This window comes from Pseudoliparis swirei, chromosome 6 (genome assembly GCF_029220125.1).
Source record: "Pseudoliparis swirei isolate HS2019 ecotype Mariana Trench chromosome 6, NWPU_hadal_v1, whole genome shotgun sequence".
Classification (NCBI taxonomy): Eukaryota; Metazoa; Chordata; class Actinopteri; order Perciformes; family Liparidae; genus Pseudoliparis; species Pseudoliparis swirei.
Window position 1 is genome coordinate 4,730,342 of NC_079393.1, and position 27,002 is coordinate 4,757,343.

At 50.0% G+C, this 27,002-nt stretch overlaps 2 protein-coding genes and 1 long non-coding RNA gene across 10 annotated transcripts in view; 1 reads left to right on the forward strand and 2 right to left on the reverse strand.

The window, feature by feature from the left end:
* LOC130194673 (patatin-like phospholipase domain-containing protein 2) lies at positions 1-26,218 on the forward strand. Of its 3 annotated transcripts, none has more exons than XM_056415710.1 (5): positions 1-194; positions 6,987-7,219; positions 7,579-7,644; positions 19,222-19,431; positions 25,883-26,218. In XM_056415710.1, exons 1-5 carry the CDS (start codon positions 8-10, stop codon positions 25,889-25,891), a joined length of 705 nt encoding a protein of 234 aa, XP_056271685.1. In that variant the 5' UTR covers positions 1-7; the 3' UTR covers positions 25,892-26,218. The 3 variants fall into 3 exon arrangements, with proteins under 3 accessions (XP_056271685.1, XP_056271684.1, XP_056271683.1); XM_056415709.1 differs by lacking the exon at positions 25,883-26,218 and adding an exon at positions 19,721-19,798; XM_056415708.1 differs by lacking the exon at positions 25,883-26,218 and having other exon boundaries at positions 19,222-19,655.
* The window catches only part of LOC130194672 (uncharacterized), an 8,428-nt gene continuing 1,179 nt past the window's right edge, over positions 19,754-27,002 (reverse strand). The window contains exons 4-7 of one of the 2 annotated variants that reach the window (XM_056415707.1): positions 26,826-26,979; positions 22,285-22,427; positions 21,734-21,844; positions 19,754-20,499 (exon numbers count right to left, since the gene is read on the reverse strand). In XM_056415707.1, coding sequence (XP_056271682.1) covers positions 20,329-20,499; positions 21,734-21,844; positions 22,285-22,427; positions 26,826-26,979 — 579 coding nt within the window. In that variant the 3' untranslated portion in view covers positions 19,754-20,328. Of the gene's footprint in view, positions 20,500-21,329; positions 21,589-21,733; positions 21,845-22,284; positions 22,428-26,825; positions 26,980-27,002 lie in introns of those variants that run through there. The other variant, XM_056415706.1, reaches the window with a different exon arrangement.
* Positions 22,434-25,873, reverse strand: LOC130194675 (uncharacterized). 5 transcript variants are annotated; one of them, XR_008831932.1, is made up of 3 exons: positions 25,470-25,873; positions 24,056-25,424; positions 22,434-24,010 (listed from the first exon to the last, which is right to left on the reverse strand). It is a non-coding gene; the product is annotated as an uncharacterized LOC130194675 (long non-coding RNA). The 5 variants fall into 5 exon arrangements; XR_008831935.1 differs by having other exon boundaries at positions 24,056-24,759; positions 24,983-25,873; XR_008831933.1 differs by having other exon boundaries at positions 24,056-24,759; positions 24,805-25,873.

The following is a 27,002-nucleotide window of genomic DNA, read 5'->3' on the forward strand; positions in this document are numbered from 1 at the left end:
TGAGGACATGGTTGATTTGGAGAAGGAATGGAGCATCTCCTTTGCAGGATGCGGGTTCATGGGGATCTACTACGTCGGAGCCAGCAGCTGCATCCTGGAGAGGTTCCCTGGTTTCATTCAAGGCGCCTCGAAGATCTACGGAGCGTCTGCAGGCGCTTTGATGGCCGCTGTGCTCACAGTTGGAGTCCCCCTGGGTGAGGAGCTCTCATAACACACGTCATGCAGCATGTATCGTGCACCAAACAACATTGTTATGTAATTGTGGCAGCGGGGGGTGTTTAGGCTCTGCTGCAGAGTGGGTGGAGCGGGGGTGTGGTTCAGGGAACGGTGTCTGATGACAATCTGTGTTTGTGTATCTGCGAGGCTTTGTCTTCAAAAGGGGCTGGATGGACTGAAGACAGGGTGGAGTGCCAAGCAGAGACACTGCCTGTGGTCGGGTACAATAAAAGATATTACAAAACATCACTGTAACAAGACCGCGTCCGTTACCCGTGGGTTTCCCCCCCCAGCACCAAGGATCAGCCCGGAACCACGAGGTTTGGTAGAGAGACATCTTTTATTCAGCAGCGCACACACCCAAGCAGACCGCAAAACCTGCGCCTCTCCTCACCCTCCCGCTCCACTGAGAGCTTTTATGCGCGTGGCCTCGGCTGCTGACTGATTGCAAATCACCAGCAGCCGAGGCCAAATTAGCGACAGCTGCCACACTCCCCACCACCAGATTTAGGCCGGGGCTCCATCCGGCCTAACCTACTCCCCCCCCTGAGAGCTTGGGCGGAGGAGGGGGCTCTGGGGGACCGGGCTCAGGACGTGGGGGCTCTGGGGGACCGGGCTCAGGACGTGGGGCTCTGGGGTCGACAGGGACGGGGAGCTGAAGCCCGCCGGGACGGGGTACGTGCCGCTGGGGCCGGCCGGGACGGAGACGGAGATGGGGTAGCTGGCGCCGCCGCCGGGCCCCGGGGATCTGGGGTCGGCCTTCCACCGACGGGTCCTGGGGCTCGGAGGTTGGCAGGTCCTGGGCCTCGGAGGTCGGCAGCTCCGACGGCTCCGGGACCTTGGGGGTCGGCAGCTCCGACGGCTCCTGGACCTTGGGGGTCGGCAGCTCCGACGGCTCCTGGACCTCGGAGGTCGGCAGCTCCGACTGGTACTGGGGCTCCGACGGGTCCTGGACCTCGGAGGTCGGCTGCTCCAACGGCTCCTGGACCTCGGGGTTCGGCAGCTCCGATGGGTCCTGGGGCTCGGAGGTCGGCTGCTCCAACGGCTCCTGGACCTCGGGGGTCGGCAGCTCCGACGGCTCGGAGGTCGGCAGCTCCGACGGCTCCCGGGGGTCGGCTGCGGGTCACGGGGAACGGGAGTCTGCCACAGCGCCGGTGGGTTTTGGAGGGTCTTGAGAAACAGGCGGTTCTCCTCCGCCTGTGCCCGCCCCATCTCCTCAATTCGGGCCAGTATCTGGCCCAAGCTGCTCATCAGCTCCTCCTCTGGTTTCCCAGGCTCCATCCCTTCCAGGTGCTGGGTTTCCGGGGGCCCCACGTTGGGCTCCAGTGTAACAAGACCGCGTCCGTTACCCGTGGGTTCCCCCCCCCCAGCACCAAGGATCAGCCCGGAACCACGAGGTTTGGTCGAGAGACATCTTTTATTCAGCAGCGCACACACCCAAGCAGACCGCAAAACCTGCGCCTCTCCTCACCCTCCCGCTGCACAGAGCTTTTATGCGCGTGGCCTCGGGTGCTGACTGATTGCAAATCACCAGCAGCCGAGGCCAAATTAGCGACAGCTGCCACAATCACTCTGGCTGCTCATTCCGTGTGGCTTAAAGGGGGAACCTACCAGTGACGGCTAGACACCTGTCACACTGGAGCCAAACGTGGAGCCTTTTTTTTTGTTGGAAAGCCGGCAACACTCAGATCTGCCGACCCAGCTATTGATGGTGCTGGGGCAGATGCTGGAGGGGATGGCAGCTATACAGCGGGACCGGACAGAGGCGAACCGGCAACTCTTGGGGGCACTCCTGGCCCAGGCAGAGAGGCAGACGGAAGCCCTGGAACGGCTCGCCGCCCGGACAGCTGCGGCTCCACCAAACCCTCCACCCTTGGCGGGGGTGGAGGTCTCTAAGATGACGACGGCAGACGACGCTCAATCATTTCTGGAGATGTTTGAGGTGACGGCGGAGGCGTGTGGCTGGCCGGCGGTGGAGTGGGCGGTCCGTCTACTGCCTCTTCTCACCGGGGAGGCGCAGACAGCGGCGCTGTCGCTGTCCCCGACAGCGCGGCACAATTACGCAGCCATGCGTAAAGCCGTCATCGATCGACTGGGACTGACTCCGCAGGACCACCAGCGGAGGTTCCGGGAGGCAACGCTGGGACCCAAAGACTGGCCGGTTGCCTACGCACACCATCTGAAGGACGCCGCCACCAGATGGCTACAGCCCGGGAACTCCGGAGGGGCGCAGGCGGAGGTGGAGAAAGTCATCAGGGAGCAGTTCGTGGAGGGGCTGCCGACCGGAACAGCGACGTGGGTCCGCTGTCACGGCCCCACGTCGCTGGAGGCCGCCATTGCACTGGCGGAGGATCACCTGGCGGTGCACCCCGGCGGGCAGGTGGACCGCGACAGCTCACTGGCTCCGGCCAGGCCTACGCGGCCACTGACGCGACCCATACCGGCCCCAGCAAACACCGGCACCCTTCCCAACCCATAGGTAGTCTCTCAAACACCAGGGCAGGAGTGTTGGAGGTGCAGGCAGCCCGGACACATCCGGCGGGAGTGTCCGCTGATGGAAGTGGGCCAGGTGATCCGGGTTGCCGGCTCTCCAACGCCCTCCCCAGGTCCGGGAGCGACATACCGCGTACCGGTAAGAATCCAGGGGGGTATACATCAGGCAATGGTGGATTCCGGCTGTACACAGTCTATGATCCACCAGAGCCTGGTTCGACCAGGGGCATTGGTGGAGGCATTGTGGGTGAAGATAAGGTGTGTGCATGGGGACATTCACAAGTATCCCATAGTGTCAGCGGAAATTAGACACGGGGGTAAAAAGCATAACGTGAAGGTTGCGGTTAGCTCCCGCCTTACGCACCCCTTAATCTTGGGAACCGATTGGCCGGGCTTTGACAAGTTAATGGGGAAGGCTGCGGGGGTGCGTTCACGGCAGACAGGGTCATGCGGTGTGTGCGCCGTGCTCAGCGGTGACGCGAGGTTGTCCGACACTGCAGACGGGGAGGGGGAACTGGCGGCGCCTCCTAGGGAGACTCCTCCGGCTCACGAGTTTCACTCCATGGAAGACTTTCCACTCGAGCAGTCTCGGGACGATACTCTACGCTCAGCCTTTGACCAAGTGATACGAATTGATGGTCAGTTGGTGCACCCTGACGCAGCACAGACATATCCGCACTTCACATTGATCAGGGACAGGCTGTACAGAGTGAGCCGTGACACTCACACAGGGCAGGAAAGCAACCAGTTGCTGGTGCCGAAGAGCCGCCGGGAAATGGTTTTCCCGGCGGCTCACTATAACCCGATAGCTGGTCACATGGGGTATGATAAAACTCTGGACCGGATAATGACCCGATTTTATTGGCCGGGCATCCGGGCGGATGTGCGCCGTTGGTGTGCGTGCTGCCCGGAGTGTCAATTGGTAAACCCTCCGGCCATTCCGAGGGCACCTTTGCGCCCTCTGCCATTAATGGAGGTTCCATTTGAGCGAATCGCTATGGACCTCATCGGGCCATTTCACCGGAGTGCACGCGGATATCGCTTTGTGTTAGTCTTCGTGGATTACGCAACACGATACCCGGAGGCGGTGCCCTTGCGCAACATTTCTGCAAAGAGTGTCGCGCAGGCGCTGTTTCAGGTCATCTCCCGAGTCGGAATCCCGAAAGAGATTCTGACTGACCAGGGCACCCAGTTCATGTCAAGAACACTGAGAGAACTTTACGGTTTACTGGGCATCAAGTCTATTCGGACCAGTGTGTACCACCCACAGACCGACGGTCTGGTGGAGCGTCTGAATAAGACTTTGAAGTCCATGATCTGTAAATTTATGAATGACGATGAACGTAATTGGGATAAATGGCTTGACTCTCTGTTGTTTGCAGTACGGGAGGTTCCCCAGGCCTCCACGGGATTTTCTCCCTTTGAACTTTTGTTCGGCAGGACTCCACGGGGGGTGCTCGACCTCATTAAAGAAAACTGGGAGGAGGGGCCGAGCACCAGTAAAAACGAGATCCAACACGTCCTGGACCTGCGAGCAAAGCTCCACACACTGGGTCAGCTGTCACGTGAGAATTTGCTCCAGGCCCAGGAGCGTCAGCAGCGGCTGTACAACAGAGGTGCCAGGCTGAGACAATTCACACCGGGAGAGAAGGTACTTGTATTGCTTCCTTCTTCCAGCTCTAAACTCCTCGCCAAGTGGCAAGGGCCCTTTGTGGTCACACGGCGAGTGGGGGATGTCGACTATGAGGTGGTGCGTTCTGATAGGGGCGGAGCTACACAGATTTACCACCTCAACCTCCTAAAAGCATGGAGGGAGGCGGAGTCTGTTTCTCTGGTGTCCTCGGTATCTGAGAGAGAGGAGCTGGGGCCTGAGGTCCCAAAATCCACCAATCCGGCCTCGCTCCTTTGTGAAGACCGTCTCTCCGGGACCCAGAAAACAGACATTGCCCGGTTGCAGAAGCAGTTTGCTGATGTGTTCTCTCTCCTTCCAGGACGCACAAACCTCATAGAGCACGAGATTGAGACTCCTCCGGGCGTGACAGTGCATTTACGACCCTACAGGTTACCTGAACACAAGAGAAAGGTGGTTCAGCGGGAATTGGCTGCAATGCTGGAGATGGGGGTAATAGAAGAGTCCTACAGTGCCTGGTGTAGCCCCATTGTTCTTGTGGTCAAGAAGGATGGATTTATACGGTTCTGCGTGAACTATCGCAGGGTGAACGATGTGTCACGGTTTGATGCTTACCCAATGCCCCGGGTCGACGAGCTCCTGGACTGACTGGGCACTGCGTGTTTCTTTACAACACTGGATTTAACCAAGGGCTACTGGCAGATTCCTCTGTCGCCAGAGTCTAAGGAAAAAACAGCCTTCTCCACTCTGTTTGGGTTATACCAATTCACCACGCTTCCCTTTGGGTTGTTCGGGGCCCCGGCCACCTTTCAACGCCTCATGGACCGGGTGCTGCGGCCGCACGCTGCATATGCTGCCGCCTACCTGGATGATGTGATCATACACAGCACCACCTGGGCGGAGCATGTGCAGCGGGTGGGCGCGGTGCTGGAGTCCCTGAGGCAGGCGGGGCTTACGGCCAACCCGGGGAAGTGTGCAGTTGGACAGAGGGAGGTACAGTATCTGGGGTACCACTTGGGCGCCGGGCAGGTGCGCCCTCAGGTGGACAACACCGCCGCCATCGCAGCCTGCCCGCGGCCCAAGACTAAAAAAGAGGTGAGGCAGTTTTTGGGGCTGGCGGGCTACTACAGGCGGTTCATCCCGAACTTTGCGGATCTGACCAGCCCCATGACTGACCTGACCCGGAAAGGTGCCTCAGATCCGGTCCAGTGGTCGGAGCGGTGCCAGTTGGTGTTTGAGGAGGTAAAACAAGCTCTCTGTGGGGAACCACTCCTTCACACACCTAACTCCTCTCTCCCTTTTACTCTGCAGACTGATGCGTCGAACAGAGGGCTGGGGGCCGTTTTGTCCCAGCAGGTAGGAGGGTTTGACCGCCCCGTGCTGTACATCAGCCGCAAGCTGTCGGAGAGGGAGGGCAGGTACAGCACGGTGGAGAAGGAGTGCCTCGCCATCCGGTGGGCGGTCGACTCCCTGCGCTACTACCTCCTGGGACGCTCATTCACCCTCTGGTCGGACCACGCCCCGCTCCAATGGCTCCACCGCATGAAAGATACCAACGCCCGAATCACTCGGTGGTATCTGGCTTTACAGCCTTTTAATTTTAAGGTGATCCATAGGCCGGGGACACAGATGGTCGTGGCCGACTTCCTCTCCCGCTCTCATGGGGGGGAGTAGGTTAGGCCGGATGTTGCCCCGGCCTAAGTCGGGCGGTGGAGGTATGTGGCAGCGGGGGGTGTTTAGGCTCTGCTGCAGAGTGGGTGGAGCGAGGGTGTGGTTCAGGGAACCGTGTCTGATTGTCATCAACTGGTCTGATGACAATCAGACCAGTTGATGACAATCTGTGTTTGTGTATCTGCGAGGCTTTGTCTTCAAAAGGGGCTGGATGGACTGAAGACAGGGTGGAGTGCCGAGCAGAGACACTGCCTGTGGTCGGGTACAATAAAAGATATAACAAAACATCACTCTGGCTGCTCATTCCGTGTGGCTTAAAGGGGGAACCTACCAGTGACGGCTAGACACCTGTCACAGTAATAAACCCCCAATGTCAACACAGTCATTATAATACTAAATTCTACATTTTCGTTTCTTTTTGTCCCTCTAATTAGTTTTAAATATTGATTTTTTTAAAAGTTGTATTTATCAGTCTCTTCCATGACTTCATCTTCATCACTTTGCTTGTACCAAAAAAAAAGCTAAAGTGACTCTGGGTCAGTGGTTAGCATTTCTCACTCACAATCAGGGAGTTGGTGGTTCAATCCCTGCCCTCGTCGATGTGTCCTTGAGCAAGACACTTGACCCTGAATTGTCAGCTAAATTAAATATAATGTATAAATAACAAACGTGAACATAAAGAGTTGTCCTTTACCTCTGATGCTCTTATTTTAACATTTTTAGACAACATCTGGCATCAGTAGATGCTTTTACCAGTTCCTAAGTATTTGATGCGAGTGACATATAAAGTTTTGGCTGAATGCAAAGACATCGAGACATATTTTCAATAAAAAGAGGAAAAGGTTGACGCAGAATCACGGTTTGAAACATCCTATGATGTCATGATTAATCACTTGTATTTTGAAAGTGCATCTGCAGGGTTTCTGTGCGTGAGCTTCTAAACGTGTGTACACGCTGGTGTGTTTCCTGTGTGCAGAGCTGTGCAGTGCCGATTTGATGACGATGGCCAAAGAGGGCTGGAGGCACAGACTGGGGCCCCTGCACCCGGCTTTCAACCTGATGCAGCTGGTGAAGGACTCGCTGCTGCGGAGCCTCCCGGAAGACGCCCACGTCCGGGCCTCCGGGAAGCTCCACGTGTCCCTCACCAGAGTCTCGGACGGGAAGAACGTCCTCGTGTCCGAGTTCGACAGCAGAGAGGAGCTCATCCAGGTAGATGTAACAATGTGGCATGAGGCCGATCCTTTAAAAAACATGTTTTTATGAAGTCTTTTGAGGTCAAAGAGATTAGATAGGACCTTTTGTGATGCAATCATCACAGATTGCTGGAGGAAGTGTAGGAGGAGTAAGAGGGGGCCGTTCCCTCCTTGACCAGAGCTGGGGGAGGGATCGTCTTCAAAGTTACCATCATATCTGATGTCACTGATTTTGGATGTTGTCATTTAAATTTTTAAATAAGGCTGGAGCTGAACTTATTCCCCTTTTCAGGATGTGAACAATAGCCCTGACTCTATTGTTGCGTCTGCATGGGGAGGTTGAGTCCCTGTCAACAATCCACCTGTCGCCTGCAGGTGCTGGTGTGCAGCTGCTTCGTTCCTTTCTACTGCGGCGTGATCCCGCCGAGGTACCGCGGCGTGGTGAGTGGGCCGGCGCCGTGCGGGACAGGTTACAGGTTCTGAATCATTTCGTGTGTTTGTTACTTGGTGGCCACCCGTCTCAGGGGAAACGACACTCTCTGCAAGTGACTTTTTTTCGTCCCGATGTGCGCGCACACGCCGAATCGGAGCTCTGCAGCGCGCGAGACAGAGTTCGGAGTCGTGTTAACGCGACACGTAGAGACAGAATGACATGCTGCTGGTTAGAGATGACCAACAGCAGACGGATTGGAAGCTCATTCTGCGCATGCGTTAAAAAAAATTAACTAATTAATCCTGTAATTTAACACAGCACTAATATATATATGTGTGTATATATATATATATATATACGTGCGTTTACATGTGTGTGTGTCTATATGTGTGTATATATGTGTAGATCTGTTATGTAGGACAAGGTGTAGGACAAGGTCTTTGACTGCTTGCCTGTGGGCCTTCCCCCGCACTCCCATCTCTCGAAGAAGCCTGGATGTTGAGGTGGCTACAAATCCTCTGCAGCCTACTTCAACTGGACAGACCCTAGCTTTCCAGCCTCGTTGATGTGCATCTGCTGCAAGGTCCGCATACCTTATCTTCTTGCGCCAGAGGCCTCCTCCACCGCACTCTCCCAGGGCACCGTGAGCTCGATGATATAAACTTGCTTGAGTGAGGCCGACCAAAGCACAAGGTCTGGTCGCAGATTTGTTAATACTATTTCTGCTGGAAAGCGGAGCTTCTGGCCTAGGTCTGCCAGCATCTTCCAGTCCCGTGCCCCACTTAGCTGTCCAGTTTCTGGTCTTGAAGTGATGAGAGTGGCCTGGCCCCCGCCCTCCCAGACAAATGTTGTTGCCCGCCTACGAGATGGTGGAGGAAGGGCATTGACGCTCATCCGTCGACTCTCCAGCACTGCCGCAAGACATTGTAGCACCTGGTTGTGCCGCCAGGTGTGCCGGCCTTGAGTGAGGCCGGTCTTGCAGCCCACCAGGATGTGCTTTAGTGTAGCTGGAGTCGGGCAGAGGGAGCATGTGGGGTCTTCTCCGTACCACTGGCTAAGATTCTTGGGAGACGGCAGTACATCATAAGTGAAGTGAAGCTAGCCTTAAATGCCTCCATCTCCCACAGCTCCTGCCAGGAGATCTTCCTCTTCTCCACTCCCTCCCAATTCATCCACTGCCCCTGCCTTGCCTGTGACACAGCTTTTGCACACCTTGCTGCCTCCTCTTCCTGACGTACCTCCTGGACCACCAACTTGCGTCTCTGGAACGGAGTAGCCTTGTTCCAGGCCGGTGTACTGGCTCCGGCTCCAAGACCACTCCTTCCGTGCTGCACTCGGCCCACGATGTCCCTGTGCTTGAGTGCTGCCTTTGCCTGCTTGGTTGCTTCCAGTGGAGTCCACTTCCTCCCAGTAGCCAGGATGGGTGCAGCCTGGGCTACAAATGGATCCCTCGAATCCAATAGCATCATTTCCAGTCTAACTTTGGCACATTTATACTCCTCTGCTAGACTGGAAATGGGCAGTTCTAATACTCCTTTGCCATAGAGCCCTATACTGCAGAGGCACCTGGGAAGCCCAAGCCACTTCCTTGCATATGTGCTGATCAGCCTCTCCAGCTTTTCCACGTTCGAGATCGGGACTTCGTACATGGTAAGTGGCCATAAGAGGCGTGGAAGGAGCCCGAACTGCATACACCAGAGCTTCAACTTGCCAGGTAGTGCGGTTCTGTCGATGTTCCCCAGTCCGCTAGCTACATCCTTCCTGAGCTGATCTACTTGCTCTTTGTCCTTAAGGGAGGCATCATACCATCGGCCAAGGCTCTTCACAGGCTTCTCAGAGACAGTTGGAATGGGCTCATTGCCAATGAGAAAGCGTTGGTCTGACAGCTTCCCCTTGACGATGGAGATGCTTCTGGACTTGCTTGATCTTCATCCGACCAGCTCGATGTTATCTTGCAGCTTTCTCAGCAGCCGTACAGTGCAAGCCTTGGTTGTAGTGAGGGTGGTAAGGTCGTCCATGTAAGCTCTCACAGGCGGCAGCCTCAGGCCAGGTCTTATAAGCTGTCCTCCAACCACCCACCGAGATGCTCGAATTATCATCTCCATGGCCATTGTGAAGGCTAGCGGGGAGATGATGCAGCCGGCCATAATTCCCGCTTCTAGATGCTGCCATGCTGTGGTGTACTCTGCTGTTGACAAGCACACCTGCACGTCCTGGAACTAGGCCTTGACAAGGCCTGTTAGGGCTACAGGGACCCTGAAGAAGTCGAAGGCGGTCCAAAGGAGGTTGTGAGGGACTGAGCCAAAGGCGTTGGCGAGATCCAGGAACACCACGTGAAGATCTGTTCCCTCCCTCTTGGCAACTTTGATCTGATGCCAGATGATACTCGCATGTTCCAGACAACCGGAGAAGCCAGAGATGCCTGCTTTCTGGATTGATGTGTCAATCAGATGGTTTCTTTGCAGGTATCCTGCCAGCCTGTGAGCAACCACACTGAAGAATATCTTCCCCTCGACGTTCAGGAGGCTGATCTGGCGGAATTGGCCGATTTCTGAAGAGTCCTTTTCCTTTGGGATAAGGATTCCTCCAGCTCTCTGCCAGGATGTTGGTATCTCCTTCTTTTGCCAGACCACCCTCATGAGCTTCCAGAGGAATCGCAGGGCATCTGGTGCATTTTTGTAGAGCCTGTATGGAACTCCGTTAGGACCTGGGGCTGAAGCAGCCCTTGCTCTATGCACCGTTTTCTCAACTTCGCTCCATCTGGGTGGGCTGATGTCTAGCTGGTGCTCTGGCTGATTGATTGGTGGCATGTCAGATGGGAGAATAACCTCTTCGTGGCATTTGGCATCTGTGCAGGACTTTTCCAGATGTTTTTCCAGGTCTGCCTTTGACACTGAGAGGCTTCCACTCTTCTCCGCTATAAAGAGACTCTTCACAAATTTGAAGGGGTCTTTGTAGAAGTGTGATCTTGTCTGTTCCTTCCTTCTGCGCTTCTTTACCAGATTTTCCGCTCTTCTCAGTATCCCAAGTCTACTCCGGATTTCCTCCTGCAAGACGTTGATGCCCTCCTTTTCCTCCTCTGTGGCTTTCCTCCACTGCTTCTTCAGCTGCCTTCTCTCTCTGACTAGGCAATCTATTTCCTTCTGCCTCCTGGACTTAGTGGGGATTGTCGGTTCAGATCTCTTTCTTTCAACTGCTCCAAACCTTTCCGATCCATAGCTGTATATAAGATCTCCCATTTTCTCCAGCTTCTTCCTGGTGGTGCCTCTGAGTTTCTCTAAGATGTTGCAGAGGTCAATGTTGACCTCCATCCACAGTGCCTTTTCACAGGATTTTGGCCACTTGATCAGTGGCCTTCGCCCCTGGATCTTCTTTTCCACTGCAGGTCTTGCTGGGCTGGGTTCAGGTTGGTTTCCTGTGCAAGGTTCGTCCTCTTCTGGGACAGGGATGTTGATGTCCTGCAGACTGTGGTTTTGGTGTCGATGCGAGATCCCTGTTGACCCTTCTTTAGGCACCCTTTCTTGCCCTGATGTATTTTTAGGCCTCTAGTGGAAGTAACCTTTGCCCAGCCACATATGCAGCTCTGGAGCTTGTGTCCTGCTGTCACTGTTGCAGTCTCGGGTATGCTGATCATCAAATTTGTAGTCTGTTCCGTTCCTATGTCAATAACCGGGTTATCCGCCGATGAGTCATCTTCCGCCCCCGCTCTCGCTGACTCAGGGGGTATTTTCTCCATATAATTTTTCGTAGCCATTGGTGGGTGGGACTCATACACAGTTCGTGCTGGGTCCCGCTATATATATATGTGTGTGTATATATGTCTTATGTCTCTATATTTGTATATATATCAATACATATGGCAAATGAATAGATATTTAAATAAATAAATCCATCCATCCATCCATTCTCATCCGCTTATTCCGGGGTCTGGTCGCGGGGGCAGCCGACCCAGCAGGTTGACCCAGACTTCCCTCTCGCCCGCAACATTTTCCAGCTCATTTTGGGGGATCCCGAGGCGTTCCCAGGCCAGCCGGGAGATGTAGTCTCTCCAGCGTGTCCTGGGTCTTCCCCGGGGTCTCCTCCCAGTAGGACGTGCCTGGAAAACCTCTGACAGGAGGCGTCCAGGAGGCATCCGAATCAGATGCCCGAACCACCTCAGCTGACTCCTTTCGATGCGAAGGAGTAGCAGCTTGACTCCAAGTTCCCTCCTGATGTCCGAGCTCCTTACCCTACACTCAAAAAAACGATTCAAGCCCTTCTTAGAGGTGACACATTTAAATATTGTTTGATACATTTAAATAAATCAATTACAAAATGAAGATATTTATATTGAATGGGTGTAACACAAAATGTATGAATACTTTCATTTATTAGATTTATTTAGGTTACACTCACAAAATCGATTCAAGCCCTTCTTCGAGGTGACACATTTAAATATTGTTTGATACATTTAAATAAATCAATTACAAAAATAGATATTTATATTTAATGGGTGTAACACAAAATGTATGAATACTTTCATTTATTAGATTTATTTAGGTTAGATGGTGTGCATATCAACTCAAAATAAATGTGTTTCATTGAGGACTACCCTTTGCGCATGCGCCAGCTGAAAATCAGTTGTTTACATGAGGTGAAGACACTTTCAGGGTTGTACGCTGGTGTAGTGGCTAGCACTGTCGCCTCACAGCCAGAGGTCCGTGGGTTCAATTCCCAGTCCGGGTGTTACTTCTGTGTGGAGTTTGCATATTTTGTTAGTTAGTTAGTTTATATTTTGAGTTGGACAAACACAAATTAATTAAATTTAATGAATATAGTTATTTTATTTTAGATGTATTTGATACAAATGAGTTGGACTAACTTAATTACATTTTATTGCACTGATGTGCTAAATTTGAGTTGGAGTTGCATATAATGATTGGATGGAAAACCTGCCAACAATTTAATTGAGTTCATCCAATGAGTCATTTCTTTGAGTGTATCTCTAAGGCTGAGCCCGGCCACCCTACGGAGGAAACTCATTTCGGCCGCTTGTATTCGCAACCTCGTTCTTTCGGTCACTACCCAAAGTTCGTGACCATAGGTGAGAATTGGAACGTAGACCAACCAGTAAATTGAGAGCTTCGCCTTCCGGCTCAGTTCTCTCTTCACCAAGACGGACCGGTACAGCGCCTGTTTTACTGCTGCAGCTGCACCGATCCGCCTGTCGATCTCCCGCTCCATCTTACCCTCACTCGTGAACAAGACCCGAGATACTTGAACTCCCTCTCCAGGACCCCTCCCACCGACTCCAAGAAGGCCGGATACTCTGAACTGCGGTTTGGTGCATAAGCACAAACCACAGTCAGAGCTTTACTCCCCGCAACCCGTAAATAAATAACCCTTCTATTTTAATTTGAGTGTTAAGTTTACTGTTCACACATTGTAACGACTTTTAAAATCTATTTTGTATTAACATTTATAAAAATGTGTTTGTATAACAACAATGACAATAAAAAAACTCTTCTCTAATCTTATTGTATGCAGAGGATTGTATATAGATGTATACTTTATTGATCCCGCAAGCGGGAAATTACAGGCAGATCCAGGAAGATTACAGCATAACACGAGGGAAGAGAGGAGAAAAAAAAAAAAACCCAGAATATGCCCCTAGAGGGGTACAGTGTGGGAGCAGAAAAAAACACCTCAGCACAAAAGCACATACATCTAACAAGACGTGCAACGTGGAGGAAGGGGGGAGGGGAGGTAAACCAAAGACTGGGTGGTAAGAGATTCAAGATTCAAGATGTTTTATTTGTCACATACACACACAGGGTGTGCAGTGAAATGAAAGTGGCAATGCTCAGCAGGAATGTGCAAGGGCAACAAGTACACACTATTTACAATAAAAAACAACACAATATTTACAGTAAGTGTGTGTGTGTGCCTAAAAGGGGCAGTTGTGTGGGTCTATGTGGGGGTCCTGGTGAGGTCGGAGTTCACAGTCCTGATGGCCTGAGGAAAGAAACTCCGTCTCAGTCTCTCTGTTCTTGCAGCGTGACTGGCGCCTGCCTGACCGCAGCAGCTGAAACAGTCTGTTGTTGGGGTGGTGAGGATCCTTCATGATCCTGCGGGCTCTGGTTCTGCACCTCCTGGTGTACAAGTCCTGCAGGGTGGGAGCAGTTGCCAAACCAGGCTGTGATGCTTCCTGTCAGGCTGCTCGAGAGTAGAAGGACTGAAGGATCCTCTGGGAAACTTTAAATTTCCTCAGCTGCCTTGCCTTTCTCACCAGAGTGTCTGTGTTTGTTGACCATGTCAGATCCTCGGTGATGTGGACTCACAGTAGTCCCGTTAATCCCCAGTGGTGAGTCCTCTGTTGTTGTACCCTCCTAAAGTCCACAATCAGCTCCTTAGTTTTGGTGACATTCATGATGAGGCTGTTGTCCTGGCACCAGAGTGACAGATCAGCAACTTCCTCCAGGTAGGCCTTTGTCGGAGATCAGGCCCACCACCACTGTGTCATCCGCAAACTTGATGATGGTGTTGAGCTGAACCTGGCCACACAGTCATGTGTGTACAGGGAGTACAGTAGGGGCTGAGGGGGGATCCTGTGTTCAGGGTGAGGGGTTTGCCTGACCACCTGTGGCCTGGCGGTCAGGAAGTCCAGGATCCAAGCACACAGGGGTGTTCAGTCCCAGCTCAATCAGCTTGCGCCAGTCTGGAGGGACTATGGTGTTGAAAGCTGAACTATAATCAATGAACAGCAGTCTCACATAGCCCCCCCCTCTGGCTGTCCAGATGAGAGAGTGTGGTGTGCAGCACCTGGGAGACAGCATCATCCGTGGATCTGTTTGGGCGATAAGCAAACTGCAGCGGGTCCATGGAGGAATATCAGCCTCTCAAAGCATTTCATGACCACGTCATTCATACATGCTGGAGAAGCATTCTTGGGCACAGGGACAATAGTGGATCTCTTGAAGCAGGCGGGGACCACGGACTCAGCCAGGAGAGGTTGAATATTGTGGTGAACACTCATCTGGACCTGCAGCTTTCCTGGTGTTCACCCTCAACAGAGCCCTCCTCACACTGTGCTCGGTCACAGATGTTGTTGTTATGTTGCTAGCCTCAAACCGTGCATAAAATGAGTTCAGGTCGTCCGCTCTGCTCCATCTGTGATTCCACTCTGTCTCGGTACCTCCTCTTGGCCTCCTTCACTCCTCAGTCCATAGACCGCTGCCTTGTAGGATGGATCTATCAACCAAGTCACCCTTATGACACAGAAAATACATGCAATGTATGCTGCCATACAGGAAAGTAACCACGGTGACATTGTTTCTGCAGACAACATACATTCGACACGGAGGAATGGGTTACTTTGGGTCAATTGACATAATTAAAAAATCGCTAGATGGCGCTCTTGATTCATTTATTGAATTGCTGAGACTGTTAGTGACCATTAGACTGTTGATTTCAATGGGCCAATGGAAATTGATTATTTATTATTTATTAATTCATTTTTTTGGTCATTTTTGAAAAAACTTGATATAGTATACAACAGGAGACACTCTTTAAGGATTAGTTGGTTTTAGCTAGCTAGCATGCTGCTAACGGAAGTTAGCTTTCTGAAGGGTCTACAGACTTGTGCTTAGAGTATGTTGTTCAGGGCATCCATGACCATCTGGGGTTCTAATTTCCAGCATTTTGGAGCTTGTTGAAAATCGCTAATTAGCCACATGCTACTATCATGACCAAATGACACAGTTCATTAAACTGTGTCATTTGGCATACACTTTTATGGGCGGGTGAAATGACCCTGGTTATTTTAAGGGGATTTCACCTGTTTTGTACCCAGAAAAGGTGTCCCAAATCCTGGGTACTTGCATGCTAAATTGACCATAGTCCTCCCACACAGAGATCAGTTGGAGTTAGTAGTTCAGGGCATCAAGTGACACTCATTATTTTAAGGGGATTTCACCTGTTTTGTACCCAGGAAAGGTGCTTCAAGTCCTGGGTACTTTTAGTGACATTTCACCTGTGTTGTACCCAGGAAAGGTGGCTCAAGTCCTGGGTACTTGTATAGTAATGTCACCATGGTGCTCATTGTCTTCATTTGATAAGGGGTCACCAGAACAAAAGCGGCCGAATTAAAGTGCACTATCACGGGGTGCCGAGGGCGGTGGACCCGACCCGATTGACCCATTTTGGGGCGTTTTGGAGGCGTTTGAAGCGAAAGTTTGAATCCGACTTTCGAGTGCTTTCCTATTGAGCTCCAGACCGAGACCTTTAATTCGGCATATGTCCGGATTTCAATCACTTTTGGCGGATTGAAAATCTCGGAAAATACCTCGGGCACTTTGGCGGTTTCGAGTCCGATCGCCGGACACTTTCTTCGGCCACGGCGGTCACGGACCCGCTGTTGGAATAAACTTCCAGCCGAATGAAAGGCCATCCCTGGCTCTATAATTAAAGTCTGGCGTCCGATTTTCGATCACGGATTGAAAATCTTGCATGTAATGTAATGTAATGTACAGCAGGTGTCACTCATAGTCTTCTATTGACCCTGGTACTTTTAGTGACATTTCACCTGTGTTGTACCCAGGAAAGGTGCTTCAAGTCCTGGGTACTTTTAGTAATGTGACCATGGTGCATGGTCCCTGGTACTTTGAGTGACATTTACCTGTTCTGTACCCAGGAAAGGTGGCTCAATTCCTGGGTACTTTTATCGTAATGTGACCATGGTTCTCCTGGTACTTTTAGTGACATTTTACCAGGAAAGGTGGTCCCATAAAGGACCAGGGCATCCATGGCTGTCTGGCGTTTCATTTTCAAGCATTTTGGACGTTTTACATGCTAAACCGGAAGTTACATGCTAAAGTACCTCTTATGAAGGGTCTAGAGCTTAGTTCTTTGAGTATGTTAGTCACGCCACCCTGGGGACTCTGTGGTTTCAATTTCAAGCATTTTGGAGCATGTTAGCAAAATCGCTAGAAGCCACATGCTAATCAGTAAAACTTTTAAAAGTGAATATTACCATAGACTCAGACCACTTTTACTGATGTGCACCTAGGAGGAATCGCGATCCTGGGTAGTTTTCTTGCAAATTGACCATCTTCCTCCGTAGTAGAGCCAAAGTTAATTGGCATACGGCGGCCATGAAGATGTATGCCAAATGACACAGTTCATTAAACTGTCATTTGGCATACTTTCTCCTGTTTTGTCATGCTAAATTGACCATGGTCCTCCCACACAGAGATCAGTTGGAGTTAGTAGTTCAGGGCATCTTTGTACCCAGAAAAGGTGCCCAAATCCTGGGTACATGCATGCTAAAGTGACCATGGTCCTCACACAGAGATCAGTTCAGTAGTTCAGGGCATCAAGTGACACTGGTTATTATAAGGGGATTTCTCCTGTTTTGTACCCAGAAAAGGTTCCCAAATCCTGGGTACTTGCATGCTAAATTGACCATGGTCCTCCACACAGAGATCAGGTGGAGTTATTAGTTCAGGGCATCAAGTGACACTGGTTATTGTAAGGGGATTTCTCCTGTTTTGTACCCAGAAAAGGTGCCCAAAACCTGGGTACATGCATGCTAAATTGACCATGGTCCTCCCACACAGAGATCAGGTGGAGTTATTAGTTCAGGGCATCAAGTGACACTGGTTATTATAAGATTTCTCCTGTTTTGTACCCAGAAAAGGTGCCCAAAACCTGGGTACTTGCATGCTAAAGTGACCATCTTCCACCCATACAAAGGACTCTATACTTGGGTAAATGTTAGTCAAATCCCTCTCAAAGAACCATGGAGGATAACTGATAGTGACTTTACTTGGGTAAGATCCAGGGAGGATTGGGGACAGTGACTGTCACCCGGGGAAAGGCGGACCCCAAACTTAAGCACTGCCCTGAGTTAAAACCATAGGGGCCGAACAAAAAAAAAAAATTAGAGGGTTTTAACTCCATGGAGTAAGCTCCAGAGGCCCCACAGACCAATGCATTTTTTTTTTTGTCCCCCCCAGTCACCCTGGATCTTTGACTGACACGCACCAGTATAGTCACTCCTGGTGGTCCCCCAATCCTCCTCACTGTCCCCAATCCTCCCTGGATCTTTGACCCCAGTATAGTCACTCCTGGTGGTTGCCTGGTGACCCTCACTGTCCCCAATCCTCCTGGTGGTCCGGCCTTGTATGTGATGTATGCCTGGTGACCCTCACTGTCCCCGATCCTCCTGGATCAAGGTGGCTCAAGTCCTGGGTACTTTGGTGACATGTTACCTGTTCTGTACCCAGGAAAGGTGGCTCAAGTCCTGGGTACTTTGTGTTGTGTACCCAGGAAAGGTGGCTCAAGTCCTGGGTACAAGGTGGCTCAAGTCCTGGGTACTTTGAGTGACATGTTACCTGTTGTGTACCCAGGAAAGGTGGCTCAAGTCCTGGGTACTTTGAGTGACATGTTACCTGTAAGGTGGCTCAAGTCCTGGGTACTTTGAGTGACATGGTACCTGTTGTGTACCCAGGAAAGGTGGCTCAAGTCCTGACAAAAAAAATGTATGCCTCGTGACCCGTGGGGGCAGAACGGTGGTTAGAAAAGACTAACTTTTATAAAGAGCTCAGCCGTCGGGGGGCGGAAGGTAACCAGCGTAGACAGGCAGCCAGCCATCTGGCAGCCCGTTAGAGCGCCAGTAGACCACACTGGGGGCATAAAGCAGACGAAGGCGTGGGATGGGGGTGAGGGTAGTGAATGCATATCAGTGTGTGTGTAGAGTTCGTGTGTGCGTGGCCCGGTATGTCGTCCTCCCCCAGGCCACAACAGACAGAGTTCTCAGTCCGCAAGATGGTCGTTGCCATGGAGATAGCCTTGAAATGTCCTGGGGAGAAAACAACCACAGGTGTCTGTGGATAGGGGGAAGGGAATGAGAGAGGTTCTCACTTCAGCGATCTTCAGGGGAGTTGTTGTTCCAGTAACGGCCTTGGCCAAGGCCCGTTCTGGTTGAGGGAGCCGAAAGCAGATAAGATTGGGATTGTTTGGTCTTCCAGCAGCTACATCCAATTTGCGCACCTACTATTCCACCACTTTCCTCCCATTAAATCAATCCAATTTCGTCGGGCAGCCTTAGGGGGCTTTTAACGGCTGTCACCGTTTCCTTAATTTTCCGATAAACCAGGGCAACGCCAAATCCAAACAGCAGAAATCCTGTAATCATAGTTCCGAATAGGTAGATGTCATCTACGTCCTCCACGGAAAGGGCTGCAAGGCACACGACACGCCAACGCTCCCACGCGTCCATCGTGTAACCAGCTGCAACGTCCCGGCAGGACGGGCAGGTTCCCCCGAACCCAAGCTTCTCGTCGAGAAGACGGTGTCAATTTCGTTGAGAGACCAGTTGATCGGTCCATAGTTTTAGTTCGAAGAGCGATGCGGGGAGAGTCACTCAAGTATAGAGACAGACAAGACAGGACGAGAGAAGCCAAGCAGGGAGGGGAAGGTCATGGGGAGGAGAGGGAGAGAAAATGCGACCGCCTTCGTCGAGAGCCAGAATAAATGTATACTTCATGTTGATGTAGTTATTGTCTGATCTGTTGATGACTGATGACTCGTTTCTGTTCCGTCAGCATTACGTGGACGGCGCCGTGAGCGACAACCTGCCCCGGTGTCACCGGAAGGACACGACCACCTTCTCCCCGTACGCCGGCGAGAGCGACCTCTGCCCCCGGGCCAGCGCCGGGAATTACCACCAGGTGCGCTTCAGCAACGTCAGCATCCAGGTGAACTCGGAGAACATGTCCAGGGTCACCAGCACCTTCTTCCCCCCGCCGCCGCAGGTGAGACCCGGACGAGGAGCGACCTCCACCTTTCTAGTTCGCTTTTTGTTTAGTTTGTCCATTCCGGGCTCCCGTAGAAACATAGCCGAACGGCTATGTGAATATAAACAGCTAATTACAAAGTACAAACATTCTTATTTTGAGGAGCATTACATACGAACGCATTCTCCTACACACTGTACCCTTTTAATATAATAATTAATACACTATTTAAGTTGTTACGATGCAGGTTAAATACTTTAATTGGTCGTTTTCTGTGCACTTTGTAATCTTTTCCCCCTCGTTTCAGCCCCAGAAGTCACACATTGGCCTCAAGCCCAAATATGAATAGGTTCAGGTTTTATGGAACAGACTTTTTAAAAAAAATTCTTCATCATCAAATAATTCACAATCCAAACGTGTCGACTTCGAGGTCAGATTCTCTGTTTGTTCCTCCGCCATCAGGAAGAAGATTCATGAATATTAAAACCCGGACTAACAGGCTGAGGAACAGCTTTTAACCCAGAGCGGTTTCCTCCATCACCCCCACACCCAGCACCCCTTCCAGCACCCTACCCATCACCCCCACACCCAGCACCCAACCCAGCTCACACCGGACAGTGCTGCGGGCAGATAATAATAATAATAATAATAACAACAACAGACTCATTCGGCCGAAAGTCGCCAGTTAACACGGTCACTCGATTCTAAAGTGTCTATATACGACCTATTTTCTATTAATCTATTTCTACAGCGACGAACATAGCATATAGATAATAATACGAATGAGTTTGCGAAATACATTTTTCTAACAGGAAATTCAAATTAACGACATATTGGTCGGGACAATTGAGTCTTTTCCCAAACTTTGGTCGTGACTCGTCCCACGAGACCACATGCAAACCTACGCCTGCTGACTCAGTACGTACGACTGAAGCGCTCGGCGAGGTAGTCTCCCCCGGTGATCGGAGGGTATCTGTTGGAGCCGTCGCAGCACGTGATCAGAGCCTCGTCGTCCGGCTGCAAGAGGAAGGCCAGAGACTGACGTGTGCTGGAGTCTCCAGCAGGGGGCAGCAACACCCTGTGGACCTGAGGGAGAGAGGGAGGAAAACCACCGATTACTCACATGTTAAATAAAAGAATTATCGAAAAAAATGATAAGAACATAATTCACTCTATTATCGCAATATACAGAAAATTTTCTTTTTTTGGAGGGGCAAATTAACGACAATCAAAATACGAGTGTCGGGAGAGAGAGAGTCTGTAAACATGACTGTAAAAAAAGTGTAGTTTAAGGCGTGATTATCAAGTGTATTATTTACATAATAAAATATGCCTATTGCATCATTCTCCGTTAATAGTCGTAGAGGTGTGCTGGGAACAGCATTTTGTAACGCTGCCCAGCACCTTGGCTGACCTTTGACCTCTCGTCTACCAGTTTGACCTTGAGTTACCTTGCACACGCACTCTGCCCTTTTCATAATTACAAATAAGTATAGCTAAACGTCCTCTGAACTCACCGCGGAGACAAAGCGGTCGCTGGTCCAGCGCTGCATCAGGTCGGCGATGTTGATGAGAACCGTTCCGGGCACGTAGGGGACGTCCATGAATTCACGCGAACGCCTCTGCACCCGGAGGTGAAGGAGGCGGTCAGGTGGATTGCCTTCCCTACATGTGCTAATAAATACCTAAGAAAATGTTTTTTGGTGATTCTGGTGTTACCTGCAGACCCTCGGAGGTGCTGAACAACAGCGTGATGCTGCCGTAGTCTGAATGCTCCCCACATCGCACCTGATCCTCCTTCACGGTCTCGCGGTTTACCGGCGGGTAGTACAGCGAACTCATTGGGCCTCGACCTTTTGACCCAACACTCGTATTTTGAGTGTAGTTAACTTTCCCCACCAAAAAAAGGCAAAACGCAGAATGAACAAAGTTTATTTAAAGTGACCACATTTAAAAAAACCTTTTGTGATATCTTCTTCTTAGATATCTGGATGGACATTCAGGTCAATACAAGCCCGTGAGGCGCTCGGCGAAGTGGTCTCGCCCGGTGACCGGAGGGTATCTGTTGGAGCCGTCGCAGCACGTGATCAGAGCCTCGTCGTCCGGCTGCACGAAGAAGGCCAGAGACTGACGTGTGCTGGAGTCTCCAGCAGGGGGCAGCAACACCCTGTGGACCTGAGGGAGAGAGAGCCGGACAACCATTACTCACAATACAGAATTATTGTGGCTAAACTAATTATATACCATTTTTTATTTATTTTGTCACTCAAATACGCTTTGTTCGAGGTTTTTCCTTGAGATAAAAGTCCCCTGAACTCACCACGGAGACAAAGCGGTCGCTGGTCCAGCGCTGCATAATGTCGGCGATGTTGATGAGAACCGTTCCGGGCACGTAGGGGACGTCCATGAATTCACCCGAACGCCTCTGCACCTGGAGGTGAAGGAGGCCGTCAGGTGGATTTCATTCCTTACACCGTGCGCCCTGCCCACCCCCCTCCACTCCTCCACTCCTCCTCTCTACCTCCATCTGTCTCATGGATCGTGGAGGTCTGAATCATGGTCCATGCCTACTACCAACTATTCATACACTCTGTCATACTTATTGAATGTGTTGTAACTCTGTAATGATTCCTTCTGGTCACATGACATCTCTTGCATCCGTCTATCCTCGAGGGGGATCCTCCTCTGTTGCTCTCCTGGAGGTTTCTTCACTTTTTTTTTTAGGTCAAAGGTCATGGATGTCATATGTGTACAGATTGTAAAGCCCTCTGAGGCAAATTCCTAATTTGTGATATTGGGCTATACAAACTGAATGTAATTGAATTAATAAATACATGAGCAAATGTCCCGTTTTGGTGATTCTGGTGTTACCTGCAGACCCTCGGAGGTGCTGAACAACAGCGTGATGCTGCTGTAGTCTGAATGCTCCCCACATCGCACCTGATCCTCCTTCACGGTCTCGCGGTTTACCGGCGGGTAGTACAGCGAACGCAGGGTCGAGTTATTCCCTTCAGCTTGGAGGAGACACAACGACACCGGTTTGTTAGTTTCATAAACATTTACATCGCGCCTCAGATCCATATTCATTATTATTGGAGTCATGGCTCTGGCATAAGTGTTACATCACTCTGGATCCAGAGGTGTTGGCTAACTACAGACCAATATCTCACCTTCCGTTCCTCTCCAAGATCCTTGAGAAAGTGGTCGCACACCAGTTGTGTGACTTTCTACATCATAATAGTTTATTTGAGGAGGTTGTCAGGATTTAGAAAACACCACCGAGACAGCACTGGCGAAAATTACAAATGACCTCCTAATGGCATCAGATAAAGGACTCATCTCTATACTGGTCTTGTTAGACCTTAGTGCTGATAAAGGATTCATCTCTACTGGTCTTGTTAGACCTTAGTGCTGATAAAGGACTCATCTCTACTGGTCTTGTTAGACCTTAGTGCTGATAAAGGACTCATCTCTATACTGGTCTTGTTAGACCTTAGTCCTGATAAAGGACTCATCTCTACTGGTCTTGTTAGACCTTAGTCCTGATAAAGGACTCATCTCTGTACTGGTCTTGTTAGACCTTAGTCCTGATAAAGGACTCATCTCTGTACTGGTCTTGTTAGACCTTAGTGCTGATAAAGGACTTATCTCTACTGGTCTTGTTAGACCTTAGTCCTGATAAAGGACTCATCTCTGTACTGGTCTTGTTAGACCTTCGTGCTGATAAAGGACTCATCTCTGTACTGGTCTTGTTAGACCTTAGTGCTGATAAAGGACTTATCTCTACTGGTCTTGTTAGACCTTCGTGCTGATAAAGGACTCATCTCTGTACTGGTCTAGTTAGACCTTAGTGCTGATAAAGGACTCATCTCTACTGGTCTTGTTAGACCTTAGTGCTGATAAAGGACTCATCTCTATACTGGTCTTGTTAGACCTTAGTCCTGATAAAGGACTCATCTCTACTGGTCTTGTTAGACCTTAGTCCTGATAAAGGACTCATCTCTGTACTGGTCTTGTTAGACCTTCGTGCTGATAAAGGACTCATCTCTGTACTGGTCTTGTTAGACCTTAGTGCTGATAAAGGACTCATCTCTACTGGTCTGGTTAGACCTTAGTGCTGATAAAGGACTCATCTCTATACTGGTCTTGTTAGACCTTAGTCCTGATAAAGGACTCATCTCTACTGGTCTTGTTAGACCTTCGTGCTGATAAAGGACTCATCTCTGTACTGGTCTTGTTAGACCTTAGTGCTGATAAAGGACTCATCTCTGTACTGGTCTTGTTAGACCTTAGTGCTGATAAAGGACTCATCTCTCTACTGGTCTTGTTAGACCTTAGTGTTGATAAAGGACTCATCTCTCTACTGGTCTTGTTAGACCTTAGTGTTGATAAAGGACTCATCTCTGTACTGGTCTTGTTAGACCTTAGTGCTGATAAAGGACTCATCTCTACTGGTCTTGTTAGACCTTAGTGCTGATAAAGGACTCATCTCTACTGGTCTTGTTAGACCTTAGTGCTGATAAAGGACTCATCTCTATACTGGTCTTGTTAGACCTTAGTCCTGATAAAGGACTCATCTCTACTGGTCTTGTTAGACCTTAGTGCTGATAAAGGACTCATCTCTGTACTGATCTTGTTAGACCTTCGTGCTGATAAAGGACTCATCTCTGTACTGGTCTTGTTAGACCTTAGTGCTGATAAAGGACTTATCTCTACTGGTCTTGTTAGACCTTCGTGCTGATAAAGGACTCATCTCTGTACTGGTCTTGTTAGACCTTAGTGCTGATAAAGGACTCATCTCTGTACTGGTCTTGTTAGACCTTAGTGCTGATAAAGGACTCATCTCTACTGGTCTTGTTAGACCTTAGTGCTGATAAAGGACTCATCTCTATACTGGTCTTGTTAGACCTTAGTCCTGATAAAGGACTCATCTCTACTGGTCTTGTTAGACCTTCGTGCTGATAAAGGACTCATCTCTGTACTGGTCTTGTTAGACCTTAGTGCTGATAAAGGACTCATCTCTGTACTGGTCTTGTTAGACCTTAGTGCTGATAAAGGACTCATCTCTACTGGTCTTGTTAGACCTTAGTGTTGATAAAGGACTCATCTCTACTGGTCTTGTTAGACCTTAGTGTTGATAAAGGACTCATCTCTCTACTGGTCTTGTTAGACCTTAGTGCTGATAAAGGACTCATCTCTACTGGTCTTGTTAGACCTTAGTGCTGATAAAGGACTCATCTCTACTGGTCTTGTTAGACCTTAGTGCTGATAAAGGACTCATCTCTATACTGGTCTTGTTAGACCTTAGTCCTGATAAAGGACTCATCTCTACTGGTCTTGTTAGACCTTAGTGCTGATAAAGGACTCATCTCTGTACTGGTCTTGTTAGACCTTCGTGCTGATAAAGGACTCATCTCTGTACTGGTCTTGTTAGACCTTAGTGCTGATAAAGGACTTATCTCTACTGGTCTTGTTAGACCTTCGTGCTGATAAAGGACTCATCTCTGTACTGGTCTTGTTAGACCTTAGTGCTGATAAAGGACTCATCTCTGTACTGGTCTTGTTAGACCTTAGTGCTGATAAAGGACTCATCTCTACTGGTCTTGTTAGACCTTAGTGCTGATAAAGGACTCATCTCTATACTGGTCTTGTTAGACCTTAGTCCTGATAAAGGACTCATCTCTACTGGTCTTGTTAGACCTTCGTGCTGATAAAGGACTCATCTCTGTACTGGTCTTGTTAGACCTTAGTGCTGATAAAGGACTCATCTCTGTACTGGTCTTGTTAGACCTTAGTGCTGATAAAGGACTCATCTCTGTACTGGTCTTGTTAGACCTTAGTGCTGATAAAGGACTTATCTCTACTGGTCTTGTTAGACCTTCGTGCTGATAAAGGACTCATCTCTGTACTGGTCTTGTTAGACCTTAGTGCTGATAAAGGACTCATCTCTGTACTGGTCTTGTTAGACCTTAGTGCTGATAAAGGACTCATCTCTACTGGTCTTGTTAGACCTTAGTGCTGATAAAGGACTCATCTCTGTACTGGTCTTGTTAGACCTTAGTGCTGATAAAGGACTCATCTCTACTGGTCTTGTTAGACCTTAGTGCTGATAAAGGACTCATCTCTCTACTGGTCTTGTTAGACCTTAGTGCTGATAAAGGACTCATTTCTACTGGTCTTGTTAGACCTTAGTGCTGCGTTCGACACTGGATCAGTCGATTTGCATCCCAGACACCGCACTGTTGCTTTATATCCTATTTATCAGATCGATCTCAGTTTGTAATTGTAAACGATGACCTCGATGACCACCAACGTTAGTCACGGAGTTCCACAAGGTTCTGTGCTCGGACCATTTTTATTTACCTTATATCTGCTTCCTTTGGGCAATATTATCAGGGAACACTCCATAAACTTTTCATACATTTTCATTTCTCCATTGCACATTATTAACTCTGCTTCCCCCCCGGAGTCCTTGTGACTTCACGTCTCATAGGGTCCATTGGACCTGGCTGGGTCTGATGCCATGGCCCTGCTGATGCTCCGCCCACTCCTCCTCTCTACCTCCATCTGCCTGATGGATCATGGAGGTCTGCATCGTGGTCCATGCCTTCTAGGAACTATTTATACACTCCGTCATACTCATTGAATGTGTTGTAACTCTGTAATGATTCCTTCTGGTCACATGACATCTATTGTTCTGTCCATCCTGGAGAGGGATCCTCCTCTGTTGATAAATGACTATACTGACTACATTGGGATTTGCTGATTTGCTATAACTTCACACATTAAATAATATCTATGTGTACATTATTGTTTGGTGATTTACTACCCTATTAAAGGATATCTGTGTAGATTGTTTGATAGCATACTGTATTATTAAATAATGTCTTTGGATTGGGAAACTTAAGAGGAAGGAAAGTCTTTGTGTGAGGTTTGAACATGTATTGGTAACAGACAGGCAGATGCTTGTGTCTCTGAGGAATGTCACACCTGGTATGGAGAGAGAGAAGGGGGTAGCAGACGAAGAGGAACCCTGAAGGACCCCTTCGATGCCGTTCGGAGCAGCAGAGAACAAAATGGCCCAGAGGAGGATGGATGACTTTAAGTGTTACGGGGCGTGGACACGCTTACAACCCCGACGGACAGACGGCTCAGCCAATGAGCGACTTTGGACCAATGTTTTACCTGGACAGTTGAACCAATGAGAAGAGAATATCTCCCCAGGGGGGCGATATAAAAGAGATGTCGATCAGAGAGAAAAGGCGTTTGACTTGTTGGATGACGAAGATGGAAGGTTTTTTAAAACACAACAACTTTCTTCCCTTTTTCCCCCCCGAAAAAAGGTTAGGGTTACGGTTAAGGCCGCTTGGAAGGCGTGCTCTGATGCACCGACGGTCATGATGGGTACGTACCTCCTATGAAGCGGTGCGCGCTCAGGAACACCTGGGGGTCCAGACCCAGGCTGAGGGCCATCACCCTCAGCACCCGCAGACTCAGCTCCTTACAGCGGCGGAAGAACGTCGTCTGGATCTCCTGGAACCCTTCCACGGCGCCCGACGGCCATTCCTACGCAGAGGGAGAGAACTCAC